The sequence below is a fragment of the Zootermopsis nevadensis genome, unplaced genomic scaffold (genome assembly GCF_977971745.1).
Source record: "Zootermopsis nevadensis isolate Lab colony 2312 unplaced genomic scaffold, Znev_1.0 Znev_ptg000008l, whole genome shotgun sequence".
Classification (NCBI taxonomy): domain Eukaryota; kingdom Metazoa; phylum Arthropoda; class Insecta; order Blattodea; family Termopsidae; genus Zootermopsis; species Zootermopsis nevadensis.
In genome coordinates, this window is record NW_028259140.1 from 14,476,653 (window position 1) to 14,501,411 (window position 24,759).

General features: G+C 42.6%; 1 protein-coding gene and 1 long non-coding RNA gene across 2 annotated transcripts in view; one reads left to right on the forward strand and one right to left on the reverse strand.

The window, feature by feature from the left end:
• LOC110840596 (uncharacterized) lies at positions 1-13,725 on the reverse strand. The gene is made up of 3 exons (XR_015534187.1): positions 13,292-13,725; positions 4,397-4,953; positions 1-1,977 (listed from the first exon to the last, which is right to left on the reverse strand). It is a non-coding gene; the product is annotated as an uncharacterized LOC110840596 (long non-coding RNA).
• The window catches only part of LOC147874487 (uncharacterized), a 21,255-nt gene continuing 7,832 nt past the window's right edge, over positions 11,337-24,759 (forward strand). Inside the window, exon 1 of the mRNA XM_087345229.1 lies at positions 11,337-11,729. Within this exon, the coding sequence (XP_087201355.1) occupies positions 11,624-11,729 (106 nt within the window). The 5' untranslated portion in view covers positions 11,337-11,623. The remainder of the gene's footprint in view (positions 11,730-24,759) is intronic.

Consider the following 24,759-nt stretch of genomic DNA (forward strand, 5'->3'; position numbering starts at 1 on the left):
AATGTAAATGTTCACGGTAATTTGAAGTAATAAGGATTCCCCATGGGCGCATTCTCACGCTTCAAAAGCAAGAAATTCTGGTACACTCAGCGCAAGCTGACGAAAGTTGAAATGCGCGTTTCGATAATTTGCTTTTTCAGTTCAAGCGAATTAACATTTCATAAAATTACAACTTTCTTACTGACCGTACAATTTAATCAACATTAACGACAAATTAATGTCTGGTTTTTGCAGTTCCTGTTGTCAGTTGTGTATTGCGCCGAAAGAATGAATAGACCTACGTTTAAAAATAATCCTCTAATTTTACAGATGCAGATTTATTTAATGTTTTGTCATTATACGAGTAAGTTAGAAACAGAACAGGACCAGTGTCGGACTGTTCTGAACAAGAAATCTGTTGGCTGATTTCCTACTACTGCCAAGCTCCCTACAAGTTTTAACACAGTTAACACTCCAATATCGTCCACAGAACAATGGCGTTAAACTAACCTTTGAGTATAATCTGTTATTGAATTTAGTCAGACATGTGTAATTTGTACTTTTCTCTGTAGTACAAAAACTCATTTACAAACTTTTTATTAACTTGTGAAACATACGGATACTGAATTAAACTAATTATAGATTGCAAAGAGATTGTTGGAACGGCATCCCAAATTACGAGATACGACAAAATTCAATTAGCCCCTGTTGTCATCATAATTCATAGCGTGCTTTACTTTAAAAACATTCCAAACAAAATACAACGTTAGACACTTTGTTTCTCTACCTTTTAATGCAGGGGTGACCAACCCGCGGCCCGCGAGCCGCATGTGGCCCGCCTTGAACATTTTTCCGGCCCGCGAGATTCATCACACTTTTACAAAATATATTTATTTTATAATGGCCAAAGTAGTGAAAACCAATGTATTAAAAAAATACATTATTTGTGCATCCAACTTAATCAATTAAATATATCATTGCAAGGAAAAGATAACCTTATAATCGATACATTTAATCACATCAAAGCATTTCAGAAGAAATTGTTGTTATTTGAATCGAAATTGAAAAGTAATAACGCTCACCACTTTCCATTGTTGAAAGAATTTAAGAAATCAAAATGTAACAATTACATCAAATATGCAAAAGAAATAAGAAAACTTACAGCTGCTTTTGAAAGCCGATTCAGTAATTTAGAGTTAGACAAATACAACAAAATTTTTGAAATATATTCATCTCCCTTTCATGTTAAAATCGAGTCGGCCCCAGAATATCTCCAAATGGAACTGGTTGACTTACAGTGCAATATTGAATTAAAACACATTTTTGAAACATCAGAATCAAAAATAGATTTTTATAACACTTACGTCACAAAAGAGAAATTTTCCAATTTGAGAAATCTGGCTCAAAAGGTTGTTAGCGCTTTTGGTTCAACTTACACCTGCGAATCGTTTTTTTCGAAAATGAAATTCACCAAACACAAAACACGCTCAAACATAACGGACGCTAACCTGCAACACCAATTACGATGTGCAAATACCCAAATTGAGATCGATTTGCAAAAGCTAAGTGAAAGAGTGGAGAAACAAATATCGCACTAGTAAAATAAATATTTTTTAATGATTTCATTATTTTTATTTCATTCATATTTATATATTTTTTATATTTAATTTTTAGTGCTATATATTTCTTTACAATGTACGCTTAGTATCATTATTATTATATTATCTATGTTTACATGTAAGAATAATAGTAAACACAATAATAATAACTCATTATGTTTCAATTTTTCACTCCAAAAAAATGTCTATAGTGTATCTAAATCTAATATGGGGATATATAATTTTATATGTGGCCCGCGGAGTTATGATGCATTTCCAAAGTGGCCCGAAAGATCATTTGGGTTGGCCACCCCTGTTTTAATGTATTCCCAGCAGGATTCCATAACGTTTCCAACTCAGAATCCACATTCACAGCCTTCTAAATGGTTCGTTTACTCACCTGAAGAAGAAGAAATGTTTCAGCACATACAAGAACCTAACAAAATTAACCAAACAACCAAACCAGGTGATTCGAAACCAACCAACTCCAAGGCACGGATCTTCCTCTAGTGAATAAGGCTGTTGCCTCAGCCTCGTCATACCCAGCTCAATTTCCGGGCCTAAATCTGCCCGAGTGTCAAGACGACATTTCCATCCAGTGCCATCCATTGATTTAGTAAAGGGTTTTCAGGAAGAAAATACGTAAATTACAATAGGAATTGTCAATATTCAAACATAAAACATCTTTGTATTCATTCTTTCGGAATCCTCTTTGCTGGAATCTTCGTGTTTACTGTCCCATGACTTGTGTTATGGACATGAAGATTTTCCTTGGAGCTATAGTCAATTTAATTTACATCTATTCTTAGATTCCATCAAACGTAAGACGCATTCTGATTGAAGAAATTTAAAATTTTTAAAAAATCCTTTTTTAAAATCGAGAAAATACTGGAATAAATTTTGTAACAGATCACAATGAGAAACTCTTTCCAGCATTTGAACCAGTCAACAAGTCTTAAAATCCAATTTTGTATCAATGCATTCACATGTGTTGTAACATGAGAATATAGTTAAAGTTACATATGTACTTAACTTTTACTTAAATAATACAAAAACAAAAAAAGTTAAGTTGCTTCTCCTTGAAAAATACAGCGCTGCATATTTAATCACTCAGTTTATCCTAGAATAATTTACTTATTTCCAGAACGATACTAACAGTTACGATTGCAGGTTTAAGATGCCAATACTAATTAAGAATTATCCATTTTGGACTAATGTCGTTTTGTTTTAGACATCCCTAAATTATTTCTTACGTAATCATAATCTCGAATGCACACTTACACTTTAAAAGGGCATTTGTTATTTTCTAACATAGAATTTTCAGCTTTGGTATTTAGCCTCATAATGGCATTTTACTAATCAGTGAACAGCTGCAAATAATTGTTCCGCATCTTAACCTATCTCTCTAGAATTCTTAAAGACTCAGAAAATTTCTTTTGTGTGCGATCTCGATTCGGCTTACTTTAAAAGACTATCATGACAGAAGCCATCTTGTGTCGTCTCCATGACAACATCTCGACCTTTGTCAACATCCGGACCAGACACTCAAACTCTGGATCGTAGTTCTGCTGTTGTAGGCTATAATTTTTTTTAATATTTCGGTTCTTGTGAGAGATTTTTTTATTGCACAAACCAGGCACGTCCCATTTCGATAAGTATGAATTTAAAATATGCTTTATAAAAGTTCTAAATATTCCATACAATTCAGTAAAAGTGTGCTACTCTGATGTATTGATTTCTTCTGCATAAACAGAAACATCATAATCACGATTACCAACCCTTGACAGTGATCATCTCTACTGGAGACAGATTCCTGTCGAAGCAATCCTCCGAGAACTATTAGAGCAAAACAACGTTAGAAACACTTTAGAGGAAATCGTATTCTTTGCCATGTATTTTACATTATCTTCTAGACAGACCTGTAAGAACTTCAGGACTGAAATCGTAACTTAGTAAGACATAAAGATTTATGTCTTCTGGGTTGTTGCGCTGTGTAGTGATGAATTCATCGCCCTGATGACGGAGGCAGTATGACCTCCGAAACGTTGGCAAACATCAACCAGACTACACAACAATGCCGAGTAAACAAATTGGCTACAAATTGGTTGGTTATAATAGAACACAACAATGCCGAGTCAACAAACGTTTGTTTGATGACATCATTTTTTGGATACAAATTGGTTGACGACGACGGGGAATCATGAATTTTAGTATTGAACTAGGAAACTATGTAGAACCAAAGGATTTTCTTGAGTTTCAAAACGCCCTCAACCGACCCCTACCATGTGATACCTTTCCCATAATTTCCATCAACATGTCTGCATATATCGCATGCCCTCTCTACAATATATGGAACTTCACATGAAATTTGACCGTAAAGAACAAACAGCAGTACCAAATATTCTTTCTAAGAATGGTATTACCTTGTTTCTTTATCGTGATATTGCCAAAAACTATCTTGCAGTAAAATAGCAGCTAAACTAACCCATGTAAAATCGATCTACTGAAAGTGCAAACAGCTGAGCTGAGACAAAATCGATATTTCTGGCAGATAGGGTCTAAACAGGCGTCGGAAACTTTCTTTGTTCATGCATTTCTTTGTTCTTCAATACTCTGCATATTTTAATATTCCAATATAACCACGGTTAATAATGATTACATCCTTTTGTGAGACGGGTGTTTGGAAAGAGAATTTTACATCACAATTGTGCATGCAAAATAAACATTCATGTTCAGAGTCATAATGGCTCATCTCACTTACATATTAAAATGAGTAGTAAAATCTATGTGTTATAGTAAGAAACAAATGTAACACTTACGGATGGCAACTGGAACATTGAACCTTTCTGGAAGAATGGACTCTATAACGTCTGACGTCATTTTCTGCCAGTTCTGATGTTGCCAAATATCAGAAATTTTATTGAACACACCATGAAGTCTTGTATCACGATGAGAAGAATCTTCCAAGAAGTGTTCAACTTCACCCTTCATCATTGCGGACACAGAAAAAATTATGGATGATAGAAACGCGACCGAAAAACCTTAGTTATACACAAAAGTGTTTTTATAACTATGATGTTTGGAGCCTTACAAAGACTTCTGTTAAATCAACATTTGCAATTTTCTTCCCAACGCTTCAACCGGCTTGTCCACCAACAATTTCCAGAACTTCCACCTTTCACCTGAAGACTTCCCTTCACGACTGTACTACCGCCAGGCAATCGTTGTCTATCAGCTGATCCGTATACGTGACGCGACATGCCATTGGTTACGTTGTTCACCAATTGAGTAACTTCTTTCCAGGGACAAAGCTTATACTGCGCTTAGCAACAACAAAATTAGTTGCTACAGTTCCCTTATTGAGTGAAGACTGCTGCTGAAATGGAACGTCCAGAATTTTATTGTATTGTTGCTTTTGGTAGGAGATGAAGTTATAATATACTCAACATCTTGAAATTTTTAAAAAAGGAAATTCTTTATAACATAGGTTCACGAACCAATTACAGTTCTAGATGGTGTCATAATCCATACAAAACTAAACTTTTACCGCTGTGAATATCATAAGTCAATATTCAATATAATAATGCTGCTGAAATGGATCGTTCAGAATTTTATTGTACTAGAGCAAAGCGCTCCTTTCGGAGCTCCTCATCGGTTTACTCGGCATTGTTGTTACCTAGGAAACGTCAGCTGTTTACTCGGCATACAATGAAAGGAAGGGCGTTAAAACACTTGTGTGTTGGTATACCAACACAACAATGCCGAGTAATGTTTGGCTACAAATTGTTTGAAGACGACGGGGAATCAGAAATTTTTATAGTAGAGAATAGAAGAATAGACCAACGCGCTCCTTTCGGAGCGCTTTCTCTACAGTCCTTGTTCTTTCTCGATAATTTCGCGTTTTTCGTCTATCGGTTTCTGTTGATATTTAATACTCCGTTTATCAGCGTGTTGTCTTATTTTTTAAAGACGTATTGTTCTGTGAAAATGCTAAGAGTAATAACGAAAGGGGATTGTTGACGTCAATATACCAATACAACGGAGAGTAAACAAATGACGTAACATTTTTTATTCCATGATTTGAAATAGTAAAAATGTGTCACTTTTATATTTGTTGTAAAATTTTCTAGATTTCATAATGTGATTATCGTCGAAGATAAGCCATTCATCGTTATAACGTCGCCATGCTTTAAAATGTCCGTCGTTTCTAGTACCGTTAATGTCCACAAATTCGACCGCACTTTGCAATTTCCAATATTTTCCATACATTAATTGGTTGTCTTGTCTCATTCTCATTATTTCAAACGTGCGTAGTCCATTTCGAGTCAACTATTTATTTCCAAAATCATGTACTTTTGACGGTCACCAACAATAATTTCCTTCGTTCCATGTACGTAGGGTTGTTGACATTCCGTACACGTTCCGTACACATCTGTTTGTGTTTGGTAGTTGAATAAGTCTCTGAAGATTGTCGCTTTCATTTGTGGTATGTTCATTAAAAAATAAATACGTCTGTGTCTATCAATTCTTTTCCTCTGTTATCCGTTATTGAAATGTTCGTGTTAAGCCGTGTATCGACTGCGCGCGGCTGCCGCGCGAGGCAATGTTCGTTGCTTTGCCTCGCAAAGTCGATACCATGTTGCCACGCGTGGCAGAGCGAACAATGCCGCGCTCGAACTTGGCGCGCGTCGAGCCAAATCGGAGCGGTTCTTTGTCCCGCGGCAAAGGGATTTCAGTGTGCTGTGCTCTCTCAGTTGAGACGGTCTTGTGACGTTCCGTCGTTGCAAAATGGAGAATGAAAAGTGTGTAGCTCTCATACAGATTTATAAATCTAAAGAGGTGTTGTGGAATTCAAAAATTGTTAATTACCATAACAAAAGTGAACTCTTGGCTCGATCAATGAGGTTATGTGTTCGAAATCCGATAATGACGTTCGAGTAAAATTTTTAACTGTATCCTCCACTAATTCAAATGTCATGTCTCGCATATGTCTATTTCCATATTGCATTCGCTGACGATACAATTCCTTAATCCACCAACGCACTTTTCGTTTCGGTTTCTTATTTTCTTCCATAATGTTGAACATCAACATAAAGGCAGCCGTTGCACGTGCTGTATTTATGGTCATCTTGCGAGAACTGACGAACAGCGTCGATCAACAGCCGAACACGGCTGCCGCGCTCGATGCTGGTAACCACGAACACGGTTTTAAACAATAAACGAACGAACGAGTTTGCCGCGCACGAACAGCTGCATTGCTGGATGTTTATCTTGTCCGGCCTGAAAGTTCGTTCACCTCTTGCAGCATTGTACAGGGGATCAGTGACCACAGTGGGGTGTTTTTGGAAGTGGAATGGGAAGAAAATTGCTGCGAACCTCAGGTAGAAAGATTAGTCCGGGTGTACCGCAAAACAGATGTTTTAGGCTTACGAGCCTTTCTTTGGGAGAAGTTTAAATTATGGGCTGGAAATGGTGGTAGTATAGAGGAGATATGGAAAAGTTATAAGGATATAGTCTTCGAGGGTATCGATCGTTTCGTACCTCAAACAATCCTGAGTAAAAATCCGGATCCGGAATACTATACCAAGGAAGTGAAACGGCTAAAGGTAAAGGTGAGGAGGGTGTATAATAAGAGAAAATCTGGAGGGCAGTACCAAGCGGAGCTGAAACGGTTATCCAAGGAGTTACTGATAGAGAAAAAGAGGGCTCAGGGGACATTCTTAACTTCGGTCTTGCAAAGCGAAGGTAGAAGCTGGACAGAATTTTACAAATATGTTAAAAGACGTAAAGGTAATAGAGAAACTATTCCTGCAATCAAGGGCGTTAAAGGAAGCCTCATCACAGATCAAATAGAAAAGGCCAACTCCCTAAACGCTTATTATGCGTCGGTATTCAGTTGCGAACGGATAAATCCGCTAAATAATCAGCTAATGCAATCAACAGATTCAGATAAAACGTTTACCATTAATATCAATATCATAAGGAAACGGATAGCAGCAATCGGGAAAAATAAATCCGTCGGACCAGATGGCATCCCCGGGGAAATTTTAAAGTTAGGTGGGGAAGCAATGATTCCATACCTTGCGCGTCTGCTGGAGGTAACGATGAACAACAATTCTATCCCAGGGGACTGGAAGAAGGCTATAGTGGTTCCTATTTATAAAGGGGGAGATCGATCGGTAGTTGGGAACTATAGACCGGCCAGTTTAACCTCAGTGTATCAAATCTAAAACTTCTTGACGATGGTGAAGAGTCAATTGAATAAAAATTTACTTGGATATTATCCATCGTCTAGTAATAAAACGTAAAAAAAACAACGTAAAACGACGTTTCGGAGATGGGGCTCTATCTCCGTCTTCAGGTTCCTACTCAGTTGGGCCCACTAGATAGAGCTAATCCCTATTCTTTTACGTCCCACAGATGGATGGTGTGGTTATGCCTTTTTATTCTGGGACTTTCAACTTTTTAATTTGTCCGGAGATAGGGATTAGCTCTATCTAGTGGGCCCAACTGAGTAGGAACCTGAAGACGGAGATAGAGCCCCATCTCCGAAACGTCGTTTTACGTTTTTTACGTTTTATTACTAGACGATGGATAATATCCAAGTAAATTTTTATTCAATTAACCTCAGTGGTTTGTAAGCAAATGGATCACGTTATAGCAGGTTATCTAAGGCAAGTCTGGGAAAGGAGTGAGTGGTTATATGAGGGTCGATATGGGTTTAGACCAGGGTACTCATGCGAAAGTCAAGTAGTCACGGTTTGTCAAGATGTTGCTGATTCATTGGACGAGGGAATCAGGACTGATGCGGTTTTAATAGATTTTTCAAAGGCCTTCGATTTAGTCCCACACGATAGGCTGATTACAAAAATTGCTGCAACCGGTGTGGACTTGAGGGTAGTGTTATGGGTAAAGGAATTTCTCTTAGGACGCTCGCAAAGAGTAAGAGTGGACGGGCAACTATCTCATGAAGTCAGGGTAACGTCAGGAGTGCCGCAAGGGAGCGTAATAGGTCCCTTGCTATTCCTAGCTTATGTTAATGATATTTGGAAAAACATTGATTCAAATATATGGCTTTTCGCTGATGATTTATTAATATACAGGAAAATAATGGATAGTAGTGACATTGATAAGTTACAGACAGATTTGAATAGATTATGGGAATGGGCGGTAGAACATGAAATGAAGATAAATCCAGGTAAAAGTAAAGCAGTCAGCTTCAATAGAGCTAGGGTGAAGGACAGTTAGCCTCTGAACGGCGACGTAAATAACTAAAACATCAGACCTATTTATGAAATAAAGAAAAGCGAAGGAAGACTTACATTGATAAGCGAGACCATATTAACAACACGCAGAAAAACTTATTAAACAAGAACAGAAGAACAAAAAGAAACACGCTGAAAAACGAAGTATTAAATATCAACAAAAACAGATAGATGAAAAACGCGAAATTATCGAGAAAGAACGACAAAGACTCTAGAGAATGTACTCCGACAGGAGTGCGTTGCTCTAGTTTTCATAAATTCCGCATGTATCTGGTTACAGAGCGTTCTTTAACGATGCACTCTACATGCAGCGCGCGCTGTAAACTTTAGACATTCATTGCACACAGCCTTTGCGCAGCAAACAGCAGCATGACCGCGATGCGACGTGGTAACGAGAGCAGCAGAAACAAATACGACGCGTAAATAACATATAAGCCTTCTCTTATAATTATATTATTCGGGTAGAAGCTCACGCAAATTCAAGACACAGGGTGCAGAACCATGTAGCCATGGTGAGGGTTATCATGCAATCCTGAATTGAAGAGCACTGGACCAGACCTCGCGAGAGTCTAGAATGGACACTTACGAAATTTTCTTGCTAGAGAGTTTGTGGCAAACTGAATTTGAAGGAAGGCATCTGGGAGGCACTGCTCTGCTTCAATGTGCACTGTTCGCAAGAACAGATGGCTGTATACATTTCAATACTGACGACGGAGGTAGCACATTACTCTGAAACATTTACCGTGTGAAAGCCTCAAACCTGAACAAATTTCTGCATATCATCCAATGACCGTGTCCTCCACGTGACAGACTGCAGTAATTCGTCCCCCAGACCAACATAAAGCTTCTGAATCGATGTAAAAAGATAGGACTATGGAGAGGGGTGGGGAGGGTAATGCGGATTTATTCAGCATTTGCGAAGTTCCTTCGCCTATTCAATTTTTAGAGTTTCAAAGTAATTCCGAAACTTTCGAGAGACAAGCGGAGGGAAACGTAATAGACAGACTCTCTAAATTACTTTTGTATAACAGAAACGGCAGTCAGAAATCTGCATTTCATTATCGATAATAACTTCTGCATCTTCTGGTGCATTACTGTAGACTACTTCCAGGAACACTTCACTGCCACTCCAACTCACAATCTATGGCTAACAGGACTAACTGTATAACAAATTTCTTAAAAACGGGCAGAACCCCTTCTTATGTTTAGTTACAATCCCGGATAAAGTCGTAAAATGAGTCGCCATATCCCATAAGTGAAATGTTTAATTGGGGATTACGTTCCTGTACGACAGAAAAATGTCCAAAAGAATTAGAAATCGACAATTTTATTGCCTGAAACGAAACATACAAACGGTGGAATTAACCATAAAATTCTTATAAAATACAGCAAAATCTTTCACAAGATGCACGCCAAGGAACAGAATAAGACGAACTGACACATATACCGGGTGATATTGCTTATTTTGTTTTCGTTAGCAAGTGGTCTATTTTGTTCAGAATACTTAAATAGAGTTCGCGTTAATTTGACGGGCCAAAGGAGTGTAATTGCTTCATTACACAAATTCATACGAGCAAAATTTCGTAATTGTATCTTCGTAAAGGGAGGACTGACTGTATTTCGTAACTTTGAACAAAATTCGGCATCTCTCTAAAGTTTATCACTTTTTTCCATTTTCCGCGCAAATACGCCTCCAAAAATCGATGTTTTCAGTGTACGGTGCAGTAAAAAAGCTGCAAAAATAGAGATAAATACATAATTCGTTATTAATTTTTCTACTTTTTCGCAAAGTACACTATTTTCGGATATCTAAGTAACTATCAGAATGGCCAGGCTAAGGACAGGGCAGTCGGGGTTACAATTCCGGTAGAGCTGTGGGTTCTTCTCAGTGACATGTCCAGAACGCTTCTGTAATTCACACAGCCTACTGCCAATGGAGCTTAACTGCAAGCACACTACATGCCTTAATATGCTATCGTCTGTTTGGAAGCGTACTCTTTGTGCTTTGACGCCAACCAAAAAGCTAACTGAGGGCGGAGTCCTGCGCAAGCGCAAGCATCGTCCCTACCTAGGTGACACCATACCTGCGCACAAGGCGTATTGCTGGAAATGGTACACGGTCTTAACTAGAAAACGGAAATTATGCTAACGCTAACGGGGTTTCGTCGTGGCGAGAGCCTCGACCATTAGAACTGGGATCCGTTGCTGCTGATGGGAGGTTATCCCGTCAGGCAAGTGTGCTTTGTCGCGTGATGGGCTACCTTTCTTATTTGGACAAACAGCTGTGCTGCAGTCTTGTCTCCGAGGCACTACAATTCTCTCCCTCGGTTCCACGCATAGCGCATGCGCTTTAATGTCACGTGACTGAGTAAAGGATCACAATGGAGTAAGGTACTGACAACCTGCAATAAAAAGTTTCAGGTGAATTACGCTAACTCGTGCGTTACATGCCACTTTTAGTGTCCGATGCTTCACCCCGGTTCCCTCAGTCACGGTAACCACTCTCAGGGTTTAATCCATGTTTGTCTACACAGCGTATCAGCCCAAGGCAGAACACAGGCAAATGAGGGATTGTGGCAATGAATACGGTGATTAACAAACGTGCTCCGGGCGGTATTCGACCACGCGATCTCAGTGTAAGGCAGCGGCCAATGCGATCGGCTTAGTCTACATATTAATATACCTTCTAAAATTATCCAGTTTGTGCATTCAAAATAAAATGAATCACGTTCTAAATCCTACAATACACTTGAACAAAACCGGAAAGCAAATAGTTTAACCATGCATTTTTACAGAGCATTAGAATCTTCCAAGCGTGACAAACACCCGAATCTCTGGAATGACGTCCACGTCGTTGTGAACATGGGGCTGATAGCATCAGTTAAAAGTAAGTTGAAAATATGTTGCACAAGTTCCATAATCTCTTAGCGTCCTCTGGACGAAGCCATTATGCCATCAGCTAAATGTGTGTTGTTTAATTGAACGACAGTCTTACGTCTTATTTACTTTGAAGAACCAACTAACAATTTTCGTCAAGTTCGGTTAAGAGCCTTAAATTCTGAGGTCAATGCCTCTGAAGTTCTCATCTTATTGTGGCTGTTGTGATAAATGAAAGCAAGGCCATAAATTCGAGTATGCACTGGACCCCAAGATCTGTTGATAGGTTTCTTCTATCTCTGCTGCTTGAGTTTTATAAAACAGCTACACATTTACCGCGAAATGTCGCCAATAATTTAAACCCCCTTTAAATTGTTAAGAAGAAACTTTTTCAAAGTGGTCGTTAAATTTGTTCCTCGTCTGTAAGAATGCCTTCTTACAGTGTTTTGAATGTCTGAGCCAATTATAGACAAAACCTGTACAAGTGAAGTATGTATGCGTATATTTAACGACTATAAATCTTAATTATACTGCCCCAACCAACTCACATATATATAAGGTTGTTTTGTAGTGGTCTGTACTCCCGCTTCTTATAGTAAAGTCCCCAAGTTCGAATCTCAGTCAGGAATCGGCTAATGCGAATGTAGTTTATCACGACGTCCCTTGGTGTTTAAGGAAAATTTTGAGAGCGCGTCATGAAAGAGGCCTTCATCACCTGGTTCCATGTCTTTGACAGAGGCTGCTGTCACAGGAACATGCGAATAAAATAAGATCAGTGCAGATAACACTCAGCTCTTTCTAAATCCTGACCGACATTTCAGAGGTGCGCACTGCCTACATCATCAGGGCGCCTTAATGATGGAGACAGTAAGCATCTCTGGAACGTCGGACAACTTCTACGAGTCAAAATGTCGCAGTACCCCATTTTTACACTCCCCGCCGTAATAACCTTAAATATCAAAAAGGCAACATATAAGGGCTGAAGATGGAGCCGGTGTGTTCGTCCGAAACGTTGCGTCTACATACACGACCACACGGCGTTTCTACGCAGAAGACCAGCCGTGAGAAAATTTCCCGTCCGTTAACATCTTCCTGTAAATGTTGGTTCCGTTCACCAGTCAGACAAAAAAATAGTCCGGACATTTTATCCACAGCATAAATTCGTATATCCTCGCAATTTACTGCGGAGAGAACGAGGGGGAATATTAACATAAAATGCAAATGATTTTTTAGTTCTTCGGCCTTCGTTTTGCACTCGTCAAAGAAAAGCAGGTAAGTGGGCTCACTGAGTCTTGTTCGTATTCCTCCTTAAATACCCAACGAGAAAATAAGAAAAACAGAAATAAAAGGAGCAGAGAAACAAGAAAAGTGTCAGATCTCGTGAGTTGATACACTAGTGCCTCACATCCGTTGTATGTGACTAAAAATACTCCCTACTTCCCATCTTGAGAATGTGAAATGTGCGTGCGGGAGGGTACTGACGCCGTCTGCTAGCTGTAGTGGGGCACGTAGGAGAACAGCTTTCTCTGTACTACTAAACACAAAAACATCAGTGCAGATTGAATTACTTACAGCTGCTGATGAACATTTTACAAAGCTTCTATTCCACTTAATTCCCCATCATATTCTTCTGCAACTTCTTCCTCACTACTGCTACAACTGTTGGTATCACTGTCGTCTTGTAAATTAACTATAATTTCTTCCGAAACGTCGTCAATAACAGGTTCCAACCGCAAGTAATTCTGTCCGCACTGACGGGATTTGTTGCACCTCGAGCTCCATTCTTCCTTTGTGATGATACTAAACTTTTCCTCAGCTAGTTTCATAGCATAATCTAGACGGAAACTGACATTCTTTGACCAATCCCCATATCAGTTCTATTGGATTAAGATCTGGGTGACATGGCGGCAAGCGAAGGACAGAGTGGCCATGTTCAGCCAATAGAGCGTCAATTTTGAATGTTTTTAATTGTGGCTTACGCAGTTTAATTAGAGAATACAATTCGGGCTTACACATTCCGTCACTGAAAGGAATGCTGCGATCTGAAAGCCAGTCGATCATAGCACTTTTTCGGGATGAAGAAGTTGGAGCCGGATTAAGTTGTACGTTACGGTAAGCTGCGTTGTCCACTACTAATACCGAATTTGGTGGAAGGTTTAGAATTAACTTCGTTTCGAGCCATCTATACCTGAAGCCTAAATCTCTAATTATTTTCCAAAGAGCCCACTTCCCGCCACTGAAGGTAATCTTTTTCTTAATACTGCCAACAACGATTTTAAAGTAGGACGCCCGCCTTGTGTAGTGTGAAATTCGTTAATCGTTCTTCGAATTACACACTTGTCAAAATCATCTACATCAGTTTCAATTTTCCTCCTTGGTCGTTTTTTGTGAGGCGTGCTGAATTCTTTTCCCACTCGTTTATTATGTTCGTACTCTTTTAGAATGCGTTTCAGAGTACTTCTGGACACACCAGTAGCTTCAGAAACACGATTTTGTATTTGATTAACGTTAATCACTTTTCCACTGTCAGCTTCTTTCTTCATAAACTGTAAACACTTATCACCATTTCTCTACTTTGGCTGTGTATTACTTTACGTCCCCCTATTTTCTTTACACCTCTGCCCACGCTTTGCATTCTGTTCGTGCTGAGTAGAAACAACAGCGATGAATATGGCAGGCCTATTATAAATGGGTTAATGTTTTTGAAATGGAATTTACCACACGAAGTGAACTCGGTCGAGTCTGCCTTGTAACTGAGCTCCGACTTCACTGCACCCACTGTTCGAGCTGCACATCTCAAGGCCATAGCTCTTGTCCCACAGAGCGGCCTACACAGTCCTTCAAGAGAACCAAAGACACCACTCACATGCACAAAGGAGAACTTCATAATTTGTACACTTCGTGCAAGAAAGAATAGTGTTACAAGATCGGAATAGTGTGCTCTTTGGAATACAACAAAATTCCAGAGGTGTTCTTCACGGACGGTGTTGTTAGCAAGTTGAAACAGGAATTCGATACAAATTTGATATAACCCATTCAAGCAATAACAAAGACTACAAGAACACAAACAAAACTGAATAAAACATTAGCAAACTATGGAACAATGCCAACTTAAATAAGCCCGGCAGTAAATTACCTTCGCTTCTCAAATATAGATACACAAATGAAAATTTGGTTAAAGGGAGCCTGAGTGGAAAAGTAGAATCCGAACCCTGATCAGACCCGGTCAAGTTTTCGCCTGAATTATTTTACCTATTATTTCATTACTGTGATACATTTACAGAAATAAGTATCAGTTTGTAAGACTTGAGGTTCTCACAGCGGTGAGTATTTTATTATTATTTATTATTGACTGCAAATGGGTTTATACCCGGTGGCAGTGTCCTACAATAACATACAAAACAATGAGACAGAACAGAACAATGAGATACATCAACACAATGAGACAGAACAAAACAATAAACAAAAGGACACAACAAAAACAATAAGACACAATAAACAATGAGATACATCAACACAGAGACAGAACAAAACAATAAACAAAAGGACACAACAAAAACAATATGACACCCAAACAATGGGATACATCAACACAATGAGACACAACAAAACAATAAACAAAGGACACAACAAAAACAATAAGACACAATAAACAATGAGATACATCAACACAGAGACAGAACAAAACAATAAACAAAAGGACACAACAAAAACAATATGACACACAAACAATGGGATACATCAACACAATGAGACACAACAAAACAATAAACAAAGGACACAACAAAAACCATAAGACACAACATACAATGAGATACATCAACACAGAGACAGAACAAAACAATAAAAAAGGACACAACAAAAACAACACATCCCACTCAAAATCAACCAACTCATAAATTACAAAACCATCCAACCTCAAGTACTTAACTTAAAAAAAAGAACTTAATACCACCTAGACATAAGACAATAACTGTAATGTATTACAAACGTCATGAACTGATGCACTCACACAACAATACAATGAGACACAACAATACAACATACCACACTCAAAATAAAACATCTGACACACAATAAAAAAACACACATCCACTAATTAATCACAATACTTAAGAGTAGAATATAAAGTCCGCTCTCAGTACATGAAAATTTTATCCCAAAGAACTACAGCCCTTCATCACTTGGAGACTAAGACACTTCACTTCACTTATCACCATTTATTCCCAACTTAATAACCCTTAGCTTGTAACTACTTTTCTGACCCTCTTTCTAAAGGTGCCTAATTTACAGGGGAAAGACTCTAGCACGCCTGGAGGTAATTGGTTCCAGCTTCTTATGGTCCTATTTACAAAGGAATATTTGCCTACATCCGTTCTTTGTTTCCTAGTCCTAATTTTCCGAGTATGATCGTCCCTGCCCAGGTAGCATGGCTTTAATAATCTATCCTCTATCATTTTCCAAGCCCGGCCCCCCGTGTATGCTTTGAAAAGGGCGCACATTCGGGCTATCAATCTACGCTGTGCCAATGTTTCCCAACCAGATTCGTTCGTGAAATTAGCAAATTTAGCCGCTCTCTTCTGCACCCGATTTAGTGCTCTTACCTGTCCTTCCCTGTAAGGGTCCCAACACACAGCTCCATATTCAAGTATCGGTCTCACTAGCGACGTATAAGCTAAACGTTTCGTATTGTTATTTCCCTTTTTTAGTATACGCATTACGAAATGGAGAGCCTTCCATGCTTTAATTAGTGTATAATTCACATGATCTGCCCAGCTCAGATCACTGCGAATAAGTATTCCTAAGTACTTAAAGCTATTTGCCTCTGGAATTAATTGATGACATCCGTCTTCTGGGTTATTGCGCTGTGTAGTCTGGTCGATGTTAACCAACGTTTCAGAGGTCATACTGCCTCCGTCATCAGGGCGATGACCCAGAAGACGGATATCTTCAAGTATCAGTTTATTACCACTGACGGAGTAATAATTAGCCTTAATCCTTACTCTCTGCCGCCTGCTGTGCAGTTGTTAATCATATGATTTGAAGGATCGTCAACACAACACATGGATACAAAATGAATTATCCAAAGCCCAGGATCCGTGTACAGCAATGGTAGAATTATTCACGGTAGTTATACACAGAAACCAACGTTATAATATTTTAATTGCTAACCGTAGTCTCGTATGTAGTAGATTTTGACTCCGTGTTTGTTATCTCGACATTTCAATAGGATTTAATTTAATGAACATAGATTAGTTACATAGTCTTGAAGAAGTTTGCCGACGTCTTAGAGGCCGTCCCAGAGATGAACTGCGGCTTCCCAGGCCCGAGCCAGTCCGCAAGATTCCCCACAGAAGGCGATAGGTAAGGAAATTAAGGTTCTTCCTATACCTAGTCCTAGTGACGGACCGACTTTAATTTCGACTTGTGAGTTCTCTGTGAAATGCGAGTCATTGGAAAACATAGCAAGACAGACGAGGGACAGAGACAGTTGGTATAGGGCGCAATTATTCTCTGGTACGTTAAACAACGACTGTTTCCGTTTCTGTACTCCTGCAAGTGACTCTCTCTTTCTCAGACATATTACCCACTAACCACAAACCATTATTCTACGCCCTGCACCAAGTACAGCAGAAGAGTAATTATAGGCTCTGACTATGCAGATTTCCGGCATTAGTCCACATTGCAACAAGGCGACTTGTAACTGAGAAAAAACATGCTTAACGAATAATCGAATCTTACAGAGTATGGCTTATGTTTGTATAATTATATGTATATCTTACAAAAAAATCTTCATGCATTTTTTATTTCATGCATGCCAGCTCGAATTACTTGTTTTAATTTTTCGAACAACAGAAAGCATAAAGTACAAACAACAAAGTTTATTTCTACGTAATCATATCCATTATATGATAATTCTATTCATAGTTTAACAGCGAACAGTGAAAGAATTTAGAATAACTAATTAAAATGTCATAAACTTTTCATCATCGTATACTACATGATGATGTTCAGATATTAGACAAACATGTTGTGGCTACAATAAAGCTATAATTAATACGCATTAAATTTGTTGTGTGGACGGAACCAATACTTAATATACGAGTATCTTACATTTTAATTAAATGCACATTTAGCGGTGTAAGAACATATATATAATTTAATGCTGAAAATGAAGTTCTAGAATTTATTGACGAAAATTTTTGAAATAATTACTTTACATTATTGTTTGAATGAATTTTATGCCTATAATGTGTAAGTCCTACTCAAAACCCATAGCTAAAATCACCGTCCATTCGGTATAAACTAATAATTATGGGCTACCCGCACAACATATTCCAGCTAGATACACCTAACCAATGGTTAGACCAGGGGTGGCCAACCCAAATGATCTTTCGGGCCACTTAGGAAATGCATCATAACTCCGCGGGCCACATATAAAATTATATATCCCCATATTAGATTTAGATACACTATAGACATTTTTTTGGAGTGAAAAATTGAAACATAATGAGTTATTATTATTGTGTTTACTATTATTCTTACATGTAAACATAGATAATATAATAATAATGATACTAAGCGTACATTGTAAAGAAATATATAGCACTAAAAATTAAATATATAAATATGAATGAAATAAAAATAATGAAATCATTAAAAAATATTTATTTTACTAGTGCGATATTTGTTTCTCCACTCTTTCACTTAGCTTTTGCAAATCGATCTCAATTTGGGTATTTGCACATCGTAATTGGTGTTGCAGGTTAGCGTCCGTTATGTTTGAGCGTGTTTTGTGTTTGAATATTATTTTAAAATCAAAGTTAATTTTTTCTCATAATTTCGACAGATAATTTTTGAATATATGGATGCACAAATAATGTATTTTTTTAATACATTGGTTTTCACTACTTTGGCCATTATAAAATAAATATATTTTGTAAAAGTGTGATGAATCTCGCGAGCCGGAAAAATGTTCAAGGCGGGCCACATGCGGCCCGCGGGCCGCGGGTTGGCCACCCCTGGGCTAGACCATAGTCGGCGTTAGAACATTCTAGTGGGATTCTGGTAATCCTGTAATTGGAGAAACGTAATTAGTGGGAATCAATTTGTGTGTCTCTAATCCTTTCTAAACCAACTGACGTTATTACACGTATATACAATTAATAAATATATTTTATAAAGTTAATTATAAATCGAGGAAGGTCATCGGGCGCTAATTATGGTAGCAGAAAAATAATTTAAACAGCTGTAGATAAAAGCTAAGACTGGGCGTATCAATTACGGCATGAACTGTAACTTTGGCTGTCCTGTGGATTCGCGAAACTAAACGTAAAGACGCGATTGTGTTTTTGAAGGATACTTCATGAGAAACGTTACAATATGAAGTACACTGTACGTAATTTCACACAGAATAAGCTGATTATGTTTATCAGTCCGCCTTCTGACTCATTTGTTTTATTATACAAGAATTAACGCTTTAACAAATCTTTGACAATGATCGAGCAAGGTGTACCATACAAGGTGCGTCCAGACTTATTCGTGTTTGATCTCGTGGTTGCTGCAAAGAATCCGTACCCCCCCCCCCCCCAAAAAAAAAAAAAACAGACGTAGCAAAAACACTGTTGTATCCCGGGGGATTGGCCAGTCCCGCAGGAGTGCAATATTCCCGAGCGGCTAGGAACGATGGTCGGTGATGGTAGGTTCGGATACACGAGAAGACGTTCGAATGTTGATGATTTATTGATAATTGAAATGAGTACAGCCCGTGTGAAACACAATGTTGAATATATATATATATATAGCGATAAGTGAGTAGACCAGCAGAGTTCCCCCTGACGAGTAACGTGAAATGTCCGATGTGACTTCGAAATTCACTGGTTATAAGCAAATCTCCATATCACGCTTGTGACGTCAGTGACGGCTTTTTACATGCAAGCTGATACACTATGACTACTACACTCTATTTAGTAACTTATTAACTCTACCTTATAATTAAATATATATGTGTAAGACTTGAGGTTCTCACAGCGGTGAGTATGAAGATTTCTGTCTTCTGGGTTATTGCGCTGTGTAGTCTGGTCGATGTTAACCAACGTTTCAGAGGTCATACTGCCTCCGTCATCAGGGCGATGAATATGCCAATAGCACCAACAAACCAACCAAAAAGCTAACTGAGGGCGGAGGCCTGCGCAAGCGCAAGCATCGTCCCTGCCTAGGTGAAACCATTCCTGCGCACAAGGCGTATTGCTGGAAATGGTAAACGGTCTTATTTAAAAAAAAAACGGAAATTTTGCTATCGCTAACGGGGTTTCGTCGTGGCGGGAGCCTCGACCATTCAAACTGGGATCTGTTGCTGCTGATGGGAGGTTATCCCGTCAGGCAAGTTGTCCAAAGGAATTTGGTTGTTTGGATCTCTGGGGTTTGAACCCAGAGAGGGAGGGACCGTTTCGGCTGAAGGCCTCTGCGGCATGGGGGGAAGATCACTTCAGCTGATGGCCTCCATGATCGGGGGGGGGAGGTGGCGGGCCGTGCCCCTACTAAGTTATACCCTGGCATTCGCCTTACAACTGAAGAAAAGCACGGAAAACCTCAGTCAGGGTAGCCGAGTAGTCTAACCACTCGTGCCGACTTGGCCGTCTTTTGGGGACGGCCTCGGCTGGCCTGCTGAACATCGGTCGCCCTCGGTTGCCCTTGGGCGACCTCTGGCAGCCCTCGTTCGGCACGAGTGCCTCCCGAGTTGCCGGACTAAGGGGTTCCCCACACCAGCTAACCTCGAGTCAAATCTCTCAGACAGTGCTCTGGTGTAGTCGGGAAAGAAAGGGACCCCCAGATCCTCATGTATTTGCCTGTTACTAACGTAACAGGGCGCGTCAGTAACAATGCGAAGACACTTGGATTGCAGAACTTGCAGCTTCCGGACGTGGCTGCGGGCAGCTGACCTCCAGATCGGGCATGCGTAATCCATCATGGGACGGATGAGCTGCTTATAGAGCAGCACACCGTTCCTGATGGACAGGCCACTTCTCCTATTGATGAGCGGGCCTAGCACACCTAATCGTTGCGCCGCCTTCTTTCCCACCTGGTTGATGTGCGCCGACCAGGTAAGCCCGGCGTCAAGGGTGACCCCCAGATACCGAGCTGTTTTGACCCATTCGATCGGCTGTCCGAGAAACTGCACCTCTCTAGGTTGTTGGATGCGTCTTCTCGCTGAAACGAAGAGAACCGCGGTGCTCTTCGAGACGTTGATAGCAATCCTCCAGGCCCTGAGCCAGAGCTCAAGTCTACTGAGGTAGGTCTCCAGATACCTGACGAGAAGCGTTGGGCTACGGGACGTGGCTACTAGAGCCGTGTCGTCCGCGTACTGTGCTAACTCGACGTGGCGGGACGGAGTGGGTATGTCGTTGACATACAGACTGAAGAGCACAGGGGAGAGAAGTCCGCCCTGCACAACTCCAGCCCGCATGGCTCGATGTGGACGTGGCAGACTGGTAGGACGTCTGGAATGTCCGGTCAGCGAGGTAGGAAGAGATGGTTTTCACCAAGTACGACGGGAAGTTGAGGACGGTCAGCTTGTATAGGAGGCCTTGGATCCAGACTGTGTCGAAGGCTTTGGCCACGTCCAGGAAAACCGCGCCGGTTAGCCGCTTCTCATCAAGGTTTCTGTTGACCCTTTCGACGAGGCGAGCCAGCTGCAACGACGTGCTGTGTCTGGGTCGAAACCCAAACTGCTCGTCGCGCAGCAGCCCGCGTTCGCTGACCTCGTGTAGGACCCTCGTTAGTAGGATCTTCTCGCAGAGCTTGCCGACCGTGTCGAGAAGACTGATGGGTCTATAAGAAGAAGGTAGCGTGGGGTCCTTCCCCGGTTTCAGTATGGACACCACGCGAGCGTGTTTCCATGCCGAGGGGAAGTGCTGCCTGCGGAGGACCGCGTTGAACACTTTCGTGAGAAAGGTTACCGCGCGTCGTGGGAGATGTCTCAGGACCCTGTTCGGTATACCGTTGGGGCCCGGAGCCTTGCCAACCTTGAGTCCCTTGACGGCCTGGGCGACCTCCAAGGGACTGGTTAATTTCGGTTCACTTGCGGGGGCATACTCGTATGCTCGCATCGCCTCGTTAACCATGTCAATTGCAGCCGGGTCCGACGGGTTGTCTACCGGCTGGAATTGGACCTCAAGGCTGTCGGCCAGGGCTTCTGCCTTCTCGGGGTTCGAGAGAGCCAGTCCTCCCGGCACTATCAAGGGGGGGCGACGGAGTGGGGAATCGCATCACCCGCATGGTCATCTTCCAAAGCGACTGGTCCTCGCAGTCCAAGGATTCGAGCGTGTCGCTCCACTGTTCGTTCCGCCACTCGTTGAGACGATAGGTCACCGACCTCTGGAGTCGATTGACCTGGGTCTTAAGAGCGGGGTCCCTCGTGACCTGCCACCGCCTTCTCAGCCGGTTCTTCAGGCGTATTTCATCCCGAATACTAGCGGGCAGAAGCGGTCGCCTGTCAACGCGGGGTCGAAGCTTGGGAGCGGACGCTGCTGTGGCTTCCAGGATAGCACTGGTCAGCTCCTCGACGCACTTGTCGAATGCCTCCTCGTTGTTTACCACGGGGTTCCCCGGGAGTCTGCTTTCGAGGCAAACCTGGAATGCAGCCCAGTCCATTCTCGCGAAGTCCGGGCGATCAGGCAGGTGTTGAAAGGACGATCGGCACGTGGTGTCGATGAGGACGGGCAGGTGATCTGAGCTGAGTGCGGGGCATACAGTCAGGTGCACCGGTAGGACGAAGTCCTTGATGAGGACAATATCAAGGACGTCGGGTGTTGCGTTGTGTAACCATTGGTCCACTCCCATACCTGCTCCCATTGGCTCGGGGCAGGCTACACCTTTCACTTCCCTGCCTATAAATCCAACTCCTCACACCCTATTGGCATAGATGAGAGAGAAGGAGGATGAGAGAGGAGAGTTGTCCACGGATAGTTGTCCACGGATAGTTGTCCACGAATAGTTGTTCACGGATAGTTATCCACGGAGAGTTTCTCAGCGCTCGGCGAGACATGAAAGGAGGTGAGCTGGCCTTTCTGAAGGCCCACCTCCCTGAGCTGCTCCAGCAGGTGCGGAAGCAGCTTCTGGACGCCATCGAAGCGGAAAAGCAGAGACAGCTGGCAGCAGCAGCAGCAGCAGCAGCAGTAGTAACAACAGCAGCAACAGCCGTGGTCGGAGGGCCTAATCGAGCCAACGCTGGCAAGAGGAAAGCCAACGAGTTGGACTTGTCCAACTCGGGCGGTTCGACGGAACCCGCATCTAGGCGCCCGGCGCCCGGGCCACTGTCCGGAGCCGGGTCCACTCCTCTGCCGGCACCGGCAAACGTTCATCGGCCCGATGGCTCGGTGGCGGCAACAATAGCAACTTCCACCAACGCTTCCACGGGCGAACAAGCCACCTCGTGTGGCCGGCAACTCGGCAGTTATGCTGAGGTCAGCGCGGCGTACACCGGGGTAGTGGCCGGGCGACCGGTTAAAGGGGCGACTGCTGGGGTCGATTCCTCGGCACCGCTCCCCACTAAAGCCGGGGCCTCGCAAGAGGTTAAAGGAGTGAGGGACGTGAAGTCGTCCCGCGGACCTCCCCCCGCTCACCCCGCCGCGCTGAAACCGCCAAGCGGGACAGTGAAGCCCGCAGCCAAGGGTCCCGGCTCCCGGCCGGGACCCGCTTCCTCGATGGAGCAGGCACCTGGGCGCAGGTCTCCCCGGGCTTCCGGGGACCTGTCCGGGCCGCTCACTGGCATGTCATTTGACGCCGCTTCTTCCTTCCACGCTCAAGTGGACAAAACGGCTCCGGGGGAGCGCCGTAACAAAACCCCGGTGTACGTCTCTGGGGTGAAGGACGTACGCGGTTTCCTGCATAGGATTCGCGCGGAGTCGGCCTGCGGGATCGTGGCGCAGATGAAGGGAGAAAACCTGACTCTTGTTCCTGAGACCGCCGACGGGTTCCGGGCCACCGTCAGGGTCCTGCGGTCCCTCGGCGAGGGCGAGGGTGTGAGTTTTCACACATTCTCCCTCCACGAGGATCGGTGCGTGCGCCTGGTGATTAAAAACCTAGGCGTGCGCATGCCCGAGGCCGAGGTACGCGAGGAGCTGGCCGCCATGCACATTGCTGTGCAGGGTGTCCTGCAACTCCGATCAACGCGCCGGGCCATGGATCAGGACGGTGACCGTCCCCTTACGCCACACTTCATCGTGTCGGTAGCACGGGGCCCCGACGTGGCGAAAGTGCGTTCCCTTACCGAGATCTGTGGGTCAAGGTGGAGACGTACGTCGCACCGAAGGGGCCCATGCAGTGCAAGCGGTGCCAACGCTTCGGGCACACGCAGCGGAACTGCGGTTATGCACCTAGGTGCGTGGCCTGCGGGGACGCTCACCCATCCGGGTCGTGTGCCACCCCCAAGCAGCAGCTTAAGTGCTGCAGCTGCGGGGGCAACCACACTGCGAACTATAGAGGTTGCAGTAAGTGGAAGGAAGCCAAGGCGGCCGCTGCACAGCGTGCGAAAGGGGATCGCGGCAGAAAGGACGGCGTCTCCACGCGCCTGCCAGCGCCCAAATCGGCGCCAGCTAAGCCTTCTCTGGACCAGGAGAACTTGGGCCCATGGTGGAACCACGTAGTCCGTGGTCGGCGCACGTCAACCAGGTGGGAAAGAAGGCGGCGCAACGATTAGGTGTGCTAGGCCCGCTCATCAATAGGAGAAGTGGCCTGTCCATCGGGAACGGTGTGCTGCTCTATAAGCAGCTCATCCGTCCCATGATGGATTACGCATGCCCGATCTGGAGGCCAGCTGCCCGCAGCCACGTCCGGAAGCTGCAAGTTCTGCAATCCAAGTGTCTTCGCATTGTTACTAACGCGCCCTGGTACGTTAGTAACAGGCAAATACATGAGGATCTGGGGGTCCCTTTCTTTGCCGACTACACCAGAGCACTGACTGAGAGATTTGACTCGAGGTTAGCTGGTGTGGGGAACCCCTTAGTCCGGCAACTCGGGAGGCACTCGTGCCGAACGAG